General features: G+C 55.9%; 3 protein-coding genes across 5 annotated transcripts in view; 1 reads left to right on the plus strand and 2 right to left on the minus strand.

Moving 5' to 3' along the window:
* The first annotated feature begins 204 nt into the window (after positions 1–204).
* On the plus strand, positions 205–849 carry LOC117580848 (ubiquitin-conjugating enzyme E2-22 kDa-like). Its single transcript, XM_034267594.1, has one exon. The coding sequence runs from the start codon at positions 205–207 to the stop codon at positions 847–849; it is 645 nt and encodes a 214-aa protein (XP_034123485.1).
* A 1,020-nt stretch (positions 850–1,869) lies between these two features.
* Positions 1,870–3,492, minus strand: LOC117581021 (alpha-tocopherol transfer protein). The gene is made up of 5 exons (XM_034267847.1): positions 3,188–3,492; positions 2,931–3,090; positions 2,718–2,799; positions 2,221–2,648; positions 1,870–2,163 (listed from the first exon to the last, which is right to left on the minus strand). The coding sequence occupies exons 1-5, from the start codon at positions 3,291–3,293 to the stop codon at positions 2,016–2,018; spliced, it is 924 nt and encodes a 307-aa protein (XP_034123738.1). The 5' UTR covers positions 3,294–3,492; the 3' UTR covers positions 1,870–2,015.
* Positions 3,493–5,898: 2,406 nt separating this feature from the next.
* LOC117581008 (E3 ubiquitin-protein ligase highwire) overlaps positions 5,899–14,940 on the minus strand; it is a 40,111-nt gene continuing 31,069 nt past the window's right edge. Inside the window, exons 15-23 of one of the 3 annotated variants that reach the window (XM_034267817.1) lie at positions 11,925–14,893; positions 11,357–11,862; positions 11,072–11,265; positions 8,345–9,092; positions 7,942–8,283; positions 7,400–7,864; positions 7,135–7,328; positions 6,539–7,061; positions 5,899–5,908 (exon numbers count right to left, since the gene is read on the minus strand). In XM_034267817.1, the coding sequence (XP_034123708.1) occupies positions 6,572–7,061; positions 7,135–7,328; positions 7,400–7,864; positions 7,942–8,283; positions 8,345–9,092; positions 11,072–11,265; positions 11,357–11,862; positions 11,925–14,893 (5,908 nt within the window). In that variant the 3' untranslated portion in view covers positions 5,899–5,908; positions 6,539–6,571. The other 2 variants (XM_034267818.1, XM_034267816.1) reach the window with 2 other exon arrangements.

The raw sequence follows: 14,940 nt of genomic DNA on the forward strand, positions 1-14,940 counted from the left end.
AAATCAAGGGCTTATGGCTCTCCATTTCGATTACGATTTGAAACCCTTTCCATATCTTTGGTTTCTTCCATTAGAATTCCATTATCCTACCCATAGCTAGCACAGCGAATAAGAACATCGGAGGTGTCCGTAAGTATGCTGAAATCGATCCACACATCAACTCTTTACTTCGATTACCAAAACAGAGCATAGGGACGGACGGTCATGTGGTCGAATACGGGGCCAGCCCGTGTCCAGCGCGAGATCAACACGGCCATGCACATGAGGAGCGTGAACGGGGAGCCGGTGGATCGTGGATTCAAGCTCTGGCTGATCGATGAGTCCTGGTCGAATCTGTGTGCCGAGATTGAGGGACCACCGGACTCTCCCTACGCGGGTGGAGTGTTCGTTGTCAAGATTCTGGTGCCGGATACCTATCCGGTCGTGCCGCCAAAGGTGGAGTTTCGGACGCGCATCTGGCATCCGAACGTCTCGCCGGAATCGGGCGCCATCGGGCTGAACATACTGGGCAAGGCCTGGTCGCCCGATATGTCGCTCCGCACCATCCTGATGGCCGTGAGGAACATCATTGGCATCCCGGATATGGCGAAACCCTTCGACGACGATGTGACGCGACAATACAGCCAGAGACATGAGCTGTTTGTGCGCACGGCCAAGCACTGGACCCACCGATATGCCAACGGACCCAACTGCATACCCGAGTTCGATGCGAAGATCCAGACCCTCATGGACCTGGGCATGTACGAGTCGCTGGCACGTTCCACGCTCTCCAAAAAGGACTGGGACGTGGACAAGGTCTGTCACAACTTTTCATCACTCAAGCGAGCATCCAGCGAGGAACGGGCTTAGCTACCAGACCAAAGAACAGCCAGCAGCAGCGGCTCTTCAGGCATCCATTTGGTGTGGTCCATAGAGCCAGCCCTCAAGGACACCCTAATCCGCCAGCATATTTATGCGCAAACCAAATCATCATCAAACCACAGTAATAACAATCCACAGGGAACGACACTGTATATCTGATAGTCTGTAAGGATCGACCAATCAATCAATGGATAAATATTCTTGAACATCGCCTGCAACCCAAAGGGCTCGAGACGAGCTTCTTACACAAATAAAACACACACTGACCGATCGCCGAACACGAAAAACACACAGGCAAAACCCATGCTAAAAACCAAACAATTTTGAGTCGAATATCATTTAGATTTTGATGTAAGCTTGGGCATCAATTGGATAATGATTGGAGGAAGAGTTCCAGCAAGTTCAATTCCGCCAGAGCCAGGCAATGTGGTTCTCCCTCTCTCCATCTCCAAGCGCTTCGCTTTCGCTTTTGCTGTGGTTGTGGTTGTGTCTGCTCCACTTCACATGGATGTGCGCCAGCTTAGAGCACTGCCACTGAAAAAAGAAGGAGGTAGACTCAAGTAGAACGACTCTCAATTATAACGAGTGGCATTAGGGAGATGAAGCAGCAGCAGTCACAGGTGCAAAGGCTTTATTCTCTCAGTGCACAGTGCCACAGCCTGTGGCCACTCTCCGCACTCCTCTCTGTGGACACTTAATTGCATTTGCCAGGCATCCACAGGCATCTCCATATTGATTGAGATTATGTTGCTGCATCAAAACTGAACATTTCAGCGAGTGCCCATGTCGAGCACTCCTGGCACTGGCACTGGCACACAGCCACACAGCCACACAGCCGCAACCGCCGGTTGCACAATGAAAGCTTTCAAGGGGAATTCAATTATGAAAATGGCGAGGAGCGCAACGCAACGCAACGCAACGCAGCCCAATTGGGGATGCGTTAATGGAGAGTCCACAAATGGTAGATACATGCATATATGTACATTGGTTATAGATAAGCCAGCCACATAAACGTATGAATAATATACATGTATATTAACAGAGCGGTCCCCGAGCACAGCTTGGGCTGCGAGTGGGGGCATGGTTGATGTGGCATGAAAACAAACAAAAAATTAAAGATGTAAGTGTGTAGGTACAGTTGCGCCATTCGTTGGTTAATCAATTTCCAAATTCTTAAGGCTCTGCGCAACCGAAGCGGCATGGGATGTGCTGGATGTGCTGGATCTCCTGTTGCTGCTGCTGCTGTTGGACAGCTTTTTGGCCTTGTTTAGCTGCCAGTTCTGGCCATCCATCAGATAGTCCCTAAAATGGCATACGTGAGCAAAAGGGGAAGAGAAAAGCGAACAAGTGTCCACTTACCTCTGCTCCTTGAGCAGTTGCATCCACTGTTGCTTCAGTTCGGACATCTTGCCAGCCTGTCCGCCATACTCCTCCGGCAGCATGGAGCGCGGAAAGTGCTTGAAGGGCGTCTCCGCATTGGGCAAATGGAAGTGAATCAGCTTGAAGACCTCGCTCTTGATGAACGGCTTGACCACGGTGAGCACCTTGTCCAGATACGAGGGGCAATTCAGCACATGGACCTCCTTTAGCCGCACGGGATGCGCCTCCTGCACGAACTTCATGTACACCCGCAGGCTGCTGAGCACCGTCTTGGTCAGATGCCGCAGCGTATAGCCAGCCATATCAAAAATGGGTATCTCCCCGTCCGACATCCGCCCGTCGTTCTCGGTGGCAAAGCGGCAGTCGGCCACCATGAAGAAGACCTTAATGCCGGCCGTAAAGTTGAACTGTGTGCGAGGGGGGAGAATCAAGCTGGTAGTCTATGGTTGAAGTGGATGCTTTGGCTTTGGGTTTACCTTGTCTGCATCGAAGTCAATCAAACGGTAGAAGAGCAGCTTATTGTTCTCCGGGGTCAGGCCGGGCAGCGGCACCAAGTCGCTAAGAGAGATAGAGAGAGAGCAAGAGAGAGGGAGAGGCAATGACGGCAGGAAAACCGGTTGCCGGCTGGAGCATGGGCATGGGCCCGGCTTGGGCCTGGATCTCATGCAATTTTCTTGCAAAGTACTCACGCCACTTGCAACAGCTGCTGGGAGCTCGCATCCAATGGATCGCGCTCAATGAAGATCTGGGCATGCTTGTTGCGCAGTCCATAATTGTGCTCCATCAGGCGCTGTGTGGCAGCCAAATCGCCTCGCGTCGTGTGCAGAAAGCGGCGCAGCAACATGCATGCTGCAAACACACACGCACACAGTCAGAGAGAGAAAAGAGAGGGTTAGGGCAAGGAGGCAATTTGGCAATTTGGCTGGAAGTCAGTTATGCAACTTACATATATTCGGCGGCAGCTGCGACTGCTGCTTTATCCAATCCTGCAGTTCCAGCACGCGCTGCACCATCAGCTGATCCTCATCCTTTTCCTGATTCTTGTGCACCATGTTCCGTTATAATATGTATAGCCTAGAGTTGCTCGCACAAAGTTCGAAGTTTCGAAGTTTCGATGTTTCCAAGTTTCGATGTTTCGATGTTCTGTGCCGTTTCGCTGAAGAGAGCACTGGAGAGGGCGCACCTGTGCGACGCTAATTCGCGACTGCAACTGACTGCTGATTGGGTTTCGGCTGGGGGCTTTCCTCAAGTCTCAGGCTGCTGGCTCTGCTTTGCTCAGCCGACGCTGACGCAGACGCTGACTCTGCGCGGCCCTCTTTTCGAACTCTGTGATCAAAGCATACACGCATGCACACATGTACATGAGTCGATGTAAGTGCGTTAGTGTGCCTGCTTGTTCATGTGTGCCTTTGATTCTTCTGTTAATTATTCCCCGTGCGGTGGATTGTGCAACACACTCCCGTGGTGTCAGAAGGTCAAGCGCAGCCCACCCCCGTTCTACGTGGGGGCCTCTCCCTAAGGGCCAGGCCCTGTTTGGAAGCGTTTCACAGCCTTTATGGCGACATTGGCAAACAGTTTTCGGCGAGCTGAAACGCCGCGCTCCACTTGCTATGCTGCCGCCGCTTGTCTGCTGGCGGGGCTGGTCTGCTCTGGTCCGGCGTACGTGTTTCGCAAGTTAAACTATTTAAAAGAAGAAACAAAAACATGAGTTAAAACAAAACCAACAACAACAACAAAGACTGTCAAAGAGAAGAAGCAGCAGCAGCGGCGAAAGCGACACAAAGCAGAGACTTCGATACGCTCGCATTCGTTGCTGTTGTTGTTGTGCAGAACGCGTGGACGACAGTAAAAGAAAGAAAGAAAGGTTCGACCACTTGCATACCCTAGCAGTTTCACATGCATATTTACGGTCTTTTGGTTACACTCATTACTCGTTCATTTAATGATCCATGAAGAAAAATGTAAAATCAGCAACAAACCAAAATTATAATGTACATTTTTGCTAGCCCAAACATTTCCAATGTAACTTCGAGGTAGCAGTGCCATTTTATGCTCAAAGATGTTCAAAGTTTTATGCTAGCTCTGTACAAGAAACGAACACTTTTTGCTAAGATTTGGCAAAGATGTTTCCCGCTGCCTGTCGTTCGGCGGGGTCGTAATACCTTCCATGCCGCGGTCACGTCTACAACAATTGAGTTGTCTTAAGTGGTCGTGGTGGATCGCATTACCATGTTATTTAGCGTTCAATTAATAGAGCTGTAAACTGTAAACTGGTCGCACACATGACCTTGACGGGGGACATGGAGCATTGACGCACCGGCAGACTGCCACATAACATAAAATAAAAGCGAGACCGAGGTGTTAAATGAGCAATCCAAATAGTTCCAAGTTCCATTCAAATTTGTTGATGTTCAGAGTTGCATATGTATGTGTGTGTGTTTTGCAGGCGTTCTTGGCACCAGCGACCTTTAGTGCACAAAGTTCAGCCATTAGCTGCTGAATCATATGCGAATATAATTAGCCAGAATACTTAGACGCAGCGGCAGCAGCAGCATCAGCAGCAGCAGCAGCAGCAGCAGCAGCAGCAACATCAGCAGCAGAAGCAACAGCAGCAGCAGCACTTAATGAAGCCAAGTAAATTTTGGATCGCATTTGGTCGAAGCTAAATTGTTGATTTATACTCTGACAAATAATATGACCCATAAAAGTTTTAGAATGTGCAATCCACGTAAAAATGTCTATACAAATAAAGGAAGGCTAAAAATTTTGCCTTAGCTTTTCTTTATCTCTTTTTTTTGTCACATTCTCTCACTCTCTTCATCTGGCAACACTGTCCTATGTCCCATTAGCAAACATTCGGCAAATGCTGCAAAATGGTAATGGTAATGTAATGCTGCGAAAACGCATTGCGATATCTGAGATCTGAGTGGAGTGCAGTGGAGTGGAGTGCAATGGTATTGTGTAAGCCAAGCGACTCTATAGACTCTGTGGACTGTTGTGTACTGTGGATGGGTCAGCACAAAAACCGCATAATTAAACGCTGCAAATTGCGACACACATACTAAACAGTTTCTGTGCAGTCACCTGAAAATGCATACAAACATAGCTCCATCCATACATATTAATTCCCTTATGGTTGAATTGTTTTCTGATTTGAAACTGCAGTCGTTGAGGTACAATGGCGCCATCTGCTCACTCCACTGAGTGGAAATCGTGTAGTTCGCTGGTATTACAACAGAGGGCGCTAACTGCTGGCAGCATCAAAATTTGGATCGTTTTCATTTAGAACTGTTTTTGCCAAGCCAAACAATTCGTATTTGAATTATAGCACAACTACCAATTCCAATACCAAATAAAAGTCCCAGCTCGGCTAGAGATTTCCGTACATTCAGAATTGATTTTAATTTAGCATCTTTTGCTTGCCACATTCAGAATACTCGTAAATACATTCAGAATAATAAATATATTAATAATTGTTTTTTGTATTTATTTATTTATTTCCCATAATTTATATTTCTTTAATGCCGCAAAAGGTGCGTGAAGGACTGTGGCGGGGGAGTAGGAAGTAGGGGGGGTTCAAGGTAGGTTTCAAGTAGAACAAGGAGATTTCTGTACACACCTCTCTCTCCCACACACGCATTTCTCTAACTCTCTTACTCTCTTTCTCCGTTTAGTTCCTCCGAATGAGTGAAAAATAAAATCAAGTTTCGTTGGACAAATTTTGAGTATTAGAAATAATATTGCAAATGGATATAATCGAACCACCGCTATCCAGCTTAGGCATTATCCGTGTTATCCATTTATTCGCTAACTCCTATCCGTAATGCTCTATCCTAGATAATATCAATTCAGCGGATTCCCTATCCCTATCCGTATCTTTATCTGCATCTCTCATGTGAGTCCGTTCCGTTCCGTCTGTTTATGTTTATGTTTCTCATTCATATTTAGCATCTAAGTACACATCAATACGTTTAGTTTTATGTGGGAATAATCTCAGGGATTTGTTTCGGTTTCTTTTGATTCTAAGTTTGATTATGACCATCCCTTAGCATCCCTTGGATAACATTTCATTTCATATCCATTTCCATTTCCGTTTTGCAATTGTCATTCCCATATGTAGACATCAATATCTGAGGGGGGGGGACAGCTACGTATATGTTTTGGTTTGCTTTGGTTTATGGATACGATTTAAGTTCGTCTATAAATATGTCTGGGAGTCATCCTCCATGCCAGTGCACCAGTAGCCGGGCAACGCTGCCTCCCGACCCTCGTCCGAGTCATCGTACTCGAGCGAGTCTGGCTCCGGATCGGACTCTATGTTGGTCCGTGGCTAAAATGTTTGGGCATTGCGGCAGACGCCACAGCCTAGGGCGAACTCCTCGCCGGTGGGCGGATGCATTACGTGCAGCGGGCACTCGTCTCCCAGCAGCTGCTTGGCCTTCGGGCCGGCTGGGCACTGCGGCAGCTTGATCTTCGGTATATTGGTCAGCCGCTGGAAATCGTCGTGGCATGTGTCGCAAAAGTGTGTCGTGCCGAAGCAGAAGAACACCGCCACCGAGCAGCAGTAGCGGCACTTGTACTCGAGGAAGTCGGTGCCGTGCTTGGGGCACATCTGGGCGCGTGCCACATCCGAGCAGCCGCCGCACACGAGCTCCTCGGGATCGAACTTCTCGCCGATCTCCGCGTCGCAGCGTGCCTCACCGCCGTAGTATGCCTTTTGGCACTTGAAGCACACGTAATACGCATACCGATCCATGGCCAACTGTGTCACATTCACGTCCTTGCTCTCCGTGTCCTTGACAACGCCTTCGTACTTGATGCTGTAATGGTTTAGGGTTAATTATAATACTAATTAGGATGTGGGGTAGGTGGGTCATGGGTGGGTCTACGCACCGCATCAGCGCCTTGCGCTTGACATCCTGCTTGAGGGCATTGATCGGCTGCAGTGTGTCGCGCAGCAGCGGATGATGGATATCCGCCTTGCAGATGGGGCACAACGAGAAGCCAAATGTGATGCGTGGTCCGCTCCAGCGCTTCTCCAGCACCGCCTTGCTGCAATGAAAGTGGAACACATGTCCACACTCCAGCTACAACAAAGAGAAATTCGATTAGGAAACGTTGCTGGCGGGGGATTCGACTAGGAGCTGCTTGCACTCACATGTATGGAGGGAGCACAGGAGACTGCCTCTACAAAGCAGATCATGCACATGTCATCCGCGTCCTGTGTGAGCTTCGGATCGTGCTGCTCCTCGGCCAGCTCGTTCTCCCGGGCATGGCACACGTGCTGCAGGCAGGGCAGACACTTCTCCTCACCCACAACGCCGCCGCACGCATGGCCGCAGGGTTTCGTTTTGAGGCAGGAATTCGCGGCATATTCCTGACACTGCGCATCCGCGCACACATTGCCAATCTCCAGCAAGCCCGAGTTGCCGGTGAGGCCGCAGAAGCGGCATCTGCCCACCGCCTCCTGCGGCCCCGAAATGATCGTGTGGCTGCCGTCGCGGAACTCCACCATGGCCTTGAGCGTCTTCGAATCGGCCAGCGCGAGCAGCCAAAAGAGTTTCGTACGGCCGCACGATTCATGCAGCTCCACGCGTATGGCCTCCTCTTCCTCCTTGCACACCTAAAAAACAAATTTGGAACTCGGTTTAGTGCATGGATTGGCATGGATTGGCATGGCTTGGACTGCTCTTCACCCACCGTTCGCTTGTGCGCTCGAGTCTTGCGATTGAGATGCAAAAAACGATCGCAGTCGCCGCAAAGGGAGCCGCATGTCTCGCACTGTATGATGGCCGCCGTTTCGCCATCATCGTGGTTGCTGCACATGGGTCGGGTGTCGCACACCTTGGACCACTGGCCGGACGACAGCTTCTCCACGTGATCACGCTCGAGGACACACAGGCTGGCCAGCGCCAGCCACAACGTGGACGTCTTGGTGCAGTGCTCCGGCGTGCGATAAATCTCCTCGAGTCGCGTCAAATTCAACACGGACTCGGCAATGGCCGCCTTCGTCGTCTGTGACCACTTTTCGCTCAGCTTTCCCTGTTGGAATGAAGCGGAGAATCATTCGGGAATTCGCAGGAATCATTCGATTCAGACTTACGCTTGCCAGGTCCCGGATGAGGCCGATAATGCTTTCGGCCTGCTTGGTTGAGATGACGCCGTTGAGGAACCAACGCTGATTGAGATTCCGCTTGGACTCCTTTCTGGGCGGCGCTGCCAGCTCGAACTGGAAGGGATCGGCTGCGGCTGAGGCAGCGCCCGATGTTGCCGGCACTTGGGCCTCGCCTGTGGGTGGACGGGAGCGCAGCTGTTGCACGGACAGATCCAGAGAGCTGCAGAGCCGCACAAAGGCCGGCGTCTTCTCCTGCTGTCCCTGCTTCTGCTGGCCTTGGCCCGAGCCTCCGCCTCCTCCGCCGTTGCTGCCTGCCGTTGCCGCTGTGGTCTTCACTTTGACCTGCAGCTGCAGGGACTTGGCTATGACAGCCAGAAAGATGTCCAGCAGTCCCAGGCGACTCATGTCAAAGTCGCTGCCGCTCTGGTGCGCAATGCTGTAGTCGGCCGGCGGCAGCCGCTGCACGCCCAACAGATCCGCAAAGCTCTCCGGCGAGATCTCGGGCAGAATGCGCCGCAGCAGGGCCGTCACCTGGCGCTGGACACGGTCGCTGCCGGTGTGCAGCAGTCCCAGGAGATCGCGCAGCAGGCCGTGCTGCTGGGACAGATAGGAGCGACCCACGACGCTGCCGGACAGGGCCAGCACCATGCTCAGCATCTCGAAGCAGTACGTGTCCGGTGCTCGGACGTTGCGCTCCGAGCTGCTCTCCCCGCTGCCGGCTCCAGCCTGCTGCGGCAGTGGCGGACCCGGCAGAGCTGCGGCTGCCGCCTCCATGGGATTCTTGAGATCGTGCGCCAGATTGGCCAGCTCCCAGTCCTCCTTGGCGCGCAGTGCCTCCCGCCGGATGGCGTGCACAATGTGGACAATCACCTGCTTCTGCAGATGCGACAGCTTGCTGCGCGAGAACAGAATGCCGACCATGTGTTCGCGCAGATCGAGGGAGTCGGCCAGCAGGGAGCTGCCACCGGCACCTGCACCAACACCACCACCACCACCACCACCACCGCCGCCGCTGCTGCTGCCAGCTGGGCCGGGCACCTCCGGTGGCGGCTCCTCGCTGCTGCGCACGGCATTCACATTGCTGATGAGCTTGCCAAACACCTGGCCGGTGATCAGGCGAAAGACGCGCAGGGTTTCCGCTTCGCAGATCTGCTGCTGGATGTGGGAGGCATGACTGAGCCGCATATAGGGCTTTGGCTCGCTGCCAAAGGGTTCGTCCAGGCCCAGGCCTAAGCCCAGACCCATGCCCATGCCCATGCCCAAGCCCATGCCGAGGCGCATGCCCTCGCCAATTGTCTGGAACTGTTGTCCCTGCTGTCCCTGCTGTCCCTGATGCTGGATGGGCAAACCCAGCAGCTTGATCTGGCGCACGCGCAGCGTGTTCTCGGGCCCGTGCAGCTCCAACCGGAAGTGGGTGTAGCTGTCGTCGTTGACCTTGGCCGAGATCCAGGTGCACGCCTTCGAGTCCACATCCACCGACTTGATTAGGTTCGTGTCGCCCAGCGATTGGCCCGCATAGAAGCCAACATTGAGGACTTTGTTCTGTGGAGAATGGAGTGGAAAATGCTTGAATGATTCTCCGCTGAGATCCGCCACCTGCTGCCGCCACTCACCTGAATGTCGCGACTGTTGTCAATGTGCACGAGCAGAAAGCGGCACGCGTACGTCAGCCGAATGAGGGACACTTCAATGATTTTCACCTTGTTGCGATCCTCCTCGTCGCTCTCCCAGAACGTCTCCGTGGAGTTGTCCGTGAGGGACTCGGCCATCGCCGGCCGCGACGACACGGCAATGTCGAACATTCCCGCGAGATCTGTGTAGCAGATGACCCGACCACCGGGTCCGCCGCTCGACTGGTTGTGCTCGATGACGTCGCAGTGGGAGTCGGACTTGAGCAGCGTGGACACGGCCATGGCGTCATTCTGCTCGTCCGACTTGGACAGGATCTTCGAGATGTTGCCAAAGACATGGGAGCTGTGCAGGAACTGATGGTCGGCCTGCCGGAAGCGTATGCCAAAGCACTGGATGGCCACGCGCTGCAGCGGCGAGCCCGGCGGCAAGTGGAGCGTCAGATCGGCCACAGACTGCAGCAGGACGTGCAGCGATTGGGTTATCAGATGGGCAAAGCGGCCGCTGATCTGTGTGTACGCTGCCGGATGCTCCAGCGCCATGTCCGGCGACTCCTCGTACCTGCCATCCGGCAGATGGGTGACGGCCGTCTCCAGCGAGCTGACGAACCACCACATCAGATCGTGCAGGCACACGCCCTGGGTAACGCTGCGCAGCAGCCAGTTGAGCGCCTGCAGGGAGTAGCTGCGGCACACGGAGATCCTCAGGCTGCGCCGCATGGCTGCCCGCAGCCGCTCCAGCTCGTGTTTCTGCGTAATGAATGCCATGGCAGGTCGGGACAGCAGAGAGCTACCTGCCGCTCCTCCTCCTGCTCCTGCTCCTGCTCCTGCTGATGCTTGCTCTGGCCCTGGACTGATGGCCTGGGCTTCTCCCTCTGCTGCTGCTGCCGATGTGGAGGCGGCTGTTTGGAGCACAGTTACGCTGGCCAGCAGCTTGTGCGGCACAAGGCGTCGCAGGTGCTCCGATGGATAGCAGATGAGCCGCGCGCCCTCGCTCTCGCTGCTCAAGTTATTCCTGCGCCGGTAGACAACCTTTGGCGGTGTCTCCTGCTGCTGCTGCTGCTGCTGCTGCTGCTGCTGTGGCGCCTGTTGCTGCTGCTGTGGCGCCTGTGTTGCTTGCTGCACAAGCGAGGCCCAGCCCTGGCCCATGGAGTAGCTGCGATGGAACTTGGAGACGGCACCAGCGGCAGCGGCTGCTGCACTCGTGCCCGCTGCCAAGGGTCCACCACCCACATCGTAGTTGTTGGGATCGCACGACTCGTACGATATCTCAGAGAGTGGCTACCCAGGGGGAAGACAGCGAGAGAGAGAGAGAGAGAGAGAGCGAGGATGAGCATCATTGGGGATTGAATTTGAAGACTCTTTCGCTTACCCTATCGAAGGCATTGTCGTTGGGTCCCAGGCCGAACATCTCGTAGGGCGGATCCTCGTGCCCCGCCGTGCCCAGGCACTCCAGGCACGCAAAGCTCTCGGGTGCCAGCCAGAGGTTGTCCGGGGCAGTCGGTGGTCCGCCCACAAAGCTCTTGCGAAAGGCTCCACCCACACCCACACCCACACCCACGACGGGGCCAAACTTGGGGCCGCCGCTGAGTCGTGCCATGCGACTGTTGCGGCTGGTGCCGGGCTTTAGATCGGCCACTCCCAACGGATGATGCAGATGATGGTGATGATGGTGATGATGCTCAATGACCACCGGCATGGCCATGGACTGAGGCGAGCGTCGCGACAGACAGTTGTTGCTGCTGCTGCTGGCGACGGCGGTGCTGTTGAAGCTGGAGCAAAGTTCCAGCAGGAATGTGGCATTCTCGCGCATTGTGGTGTAGACTTCGGCATTGGCAATCAGCGTGGAACGGACGCCAAAGAGATTGAGGACATTGTCTGCAAGAGGATAAAGGAGAGATTAGAGCACGGGGATACTCCTGGCTGCTGGCAGGACTTACCCTCTGCGGAGTTTGCCTCCTGGCCGCGTGCCACGCTGTTGATGTTGTTGGTGCTGCGGCAGCTGGCCAAATAGCGATCGCGGCACGTGTCGCACATGAGGAACCAGGAGGAGGCACCCTTGCCGCCCTCGCCGCAGTTGCCGGCCCAGCCCTCGCAGAAGATGCCCACCGAGTTGTAGCCCTTGCCCTTGGCGGACTTGCCGCAGCCCGGATGGGCGATCCGCATGTGATATGTGACGGGCATCGGCAGGAAGAGCTCGCAGATCTCGCACCAGCTGCCATCGTCCTTCTTCTTGCGCTTCGTCTTCTTGCCCTCCTTCTCGCCGGCACCCGCCGCACCCTGATCCATGTGATGCCCGCCACCTGCCAGCTTGCCCTCCTTGGCCTCGTGCCCGTCCGCGTGGTGGATGGGCGAGAGCAGGCGCGTCTGTCGCGGCTGCTCGAGGCCATTCGTCTGGACAATCTGCACACAGCCGGAGCAGATCTGCTCCCACAGGTACACCAGACACCGCAGCGCCGGCGGCAGCACACTGACCATCTCCGGCAATGCCTGCAACTTCTGCTGCTGCTGCTGCTGCTGCTGCTGCTCTTCGGGGGATGTGTTCTTGCGATGCTTGCTGCGATTGTGCAGCGAGCTGTTGCCGCTCTTGGTGAGCGTCTCCAGCGTGGAGGGCCGTATGTTGAGGTAGTGCCCCGCATTGGCCACCTCCACCGAGTGCCGCTGCTGCGCCTTCTGCTCGCGGGAGAGCTGCAGCCGCGCATCGCCCGAGTCGCCGCGTCGCGTCACTACGGTGGCCCCCTCCTTGGGCAGGCCGGGATGGAACTTGAGGAAGCTGGCACAGGCCATGGCATCGTGGACGACGCCCTCGTGCCACAGCAGAGCGGCAAACACGGCCCGAATGCTCTCGGCAAAGGACGGCGGCATGGCCCGCTTAATGGGTCCCATGGCGTTGCGCTTGGAGCTCGCTGAACCCGATGTGGAGGCCACAGAGGAACCAGCAGCTGTGGCTGTGGCTGCTGCCGATGTGGATGCCAATTGCAATTCGCTTTGCTGCTCCGTGCCCGTTGTCGTGGTCGTTATCTGCAGCAGACTGAGATCATCCTCCAGGCCGGAGACCACATCCTGCACGGCAGCAGCTGCCGCGGCAGCCGCCACCCCAGCGGCCGTTCGACGTGGCGTGTGCTTCGGCGTAGACAGCAGTGCCGCCGTCTGGCTGGCGGTGTAGTTGGGTCGCCGCATGCTGGCCAAATTGAACTCTGGCTCAGGTGCTGCCGCTGCTGTTTGTTGCTGCTCCTGCTGACTGCTGCTTCGATTGCCATTGCCCCGCATCGATGGGCAGGGCGAAGCAGAGCCAGGTGAGTGTCCCTCCTGTCCCATGGCCCTCACCATTTCCCGTACAGAGACACCCGCGTGCTGCGGCGGGGACTGCGAAAAGGATGCCTCCATGTGGCTGTGCTCCTGGGCATGTCCTTGATGCTGGGACTGGGGCTGATGCTGAGCACCCTCGATGGCATCGCCTTTGAACCATTTTTGTAGGGCCTGCAGCCGTATGGCACCGCCACCGACAACGCCGGCAATGGCAGAGCCGAGATTGGCGGGCAGAAGCTCCGTGGCCGCCACCGCCGAGGAGGAGGACGACGACGACGCTGCTGCCGCTCCCGCCAGTTCCGGCTCCGGCTCCCTCTCCCTCTCCCGCTCCCTGTCCTGTTCGAATGCTACAGGCGGTGGGGCAGACGCGCCTGCCAGCTCTGGCTCCAGTTCAGCTTCCACGTCCACATCCTGGTCCGGTTCTCGCTCCATTTGCTGCACTCGCTCTCGCTCCTCCCGCTCTCGCTCCTTTTCCTTCTCGCGCTCTCGCTCTCGTTCTCGTTCCCGTTCCCGTTCCATTTCTCGTTCTCGCTCCCTTTCGCGCTCTCGCTGACGCTCCCGCTTGGTGGGGAAGAGGAAGGGATTCGTGTTGACGGGACCGCCTAGGAAGCGGCGCTGGACAACGGGCGACTTGGGCAGCACGGGGCTCGGTGGGGGACTGTGCTCGGGCTCTGGCTCGGGGCTGGCGTCGCCGCTGCAGCCGCCGGTGGGACTGGCTGGCGCCAGAGCGCATCCCTGGGCATCCTTGGTGCCGCCTCCTGCGTCCAGCACGGGCTGCAGCAGCACCTTGGCCAGATGCTGGTTGAACTGCAGGCACCAGGCCTCCGTTGGGTACCAGCCCATGGTGCAGTGCTGCCGTATGGACTCCGTGGACAGGCGCAGCCAGATGCCGTCGTCGTTCTCGATCTCGTCGATGAACGAGATGATGCCGCCCAGCCGCACCACGCCCACCTGCTCCGACTGCAGCGTGGGATGGGAGCGGATGCGGAGGCCCGCGCTGTGGCGCACCTGAAAGCGTCGCAGCTTGCTGGGCGCCTGGGGGCGGCGCGTGGCGCTGCTGCGCTGCGTGGGCGGCGGCAGGACTCCCTCCTTGACCTCGACGCGGTAGACCTCCTCCAGATGGATGCCGTCGATGATGACGGCCAGGCAGTAGCCGCCAACGGAATTGGGCGTCCACTGGACACTGAAGGTGCCATCCTCCATGTCGCGGGCGCTGAGCGTGTCCGTGGTGCGCGTCTGGACGGGGCTGGAGTAGCGCAGCTCCTCGAACGAGTAGTTCGTGAAGGGCTTCATGAAGGTGATGGCCTTGAAGCACATCCGCTCCTTGGTGGTCACCTCGTAGTTGAAGCGCGGCGGCGGCGCCACACCGCCCAGGCACGCGTCCGTCGCCGACGTGGCGCAGGAGGCGCGACGCATGCGCAGTATATTGGCGCCACCCACACCGCCCGGTCCATGGGGACCCGGGCCCGTCGGTATGGCCTTGATCTCCACCTTCAGCTCGGGCACGAGCACAGCGTCCCCATACTGATCCCTGATGGTGATGGTCACCTGGGTGGGCCAACCATAGCGCAGTGGCTCCGTGATGGGATTCATTTCGCATCTACAAATGGCAAAAGGTTAAGCCCTGGAAATGTGGGGCATGGGGGG

The sequence above is a fragment of the Drosophila guanche genome, unplaced genomic scaffold (genome assembly GCF_900245975.1).
Source record: "Drosophila guanche unplaced genomic scaffold, DGUA_6, whole genome shotgun sequence".
Taxonomy (NCBI): domain Eukaryota; kingdom Metazoa; phylum Arthropoda; class Insecta; order Diptera; family Drosophilidae; genus Drosophila; species Drosophila guanche.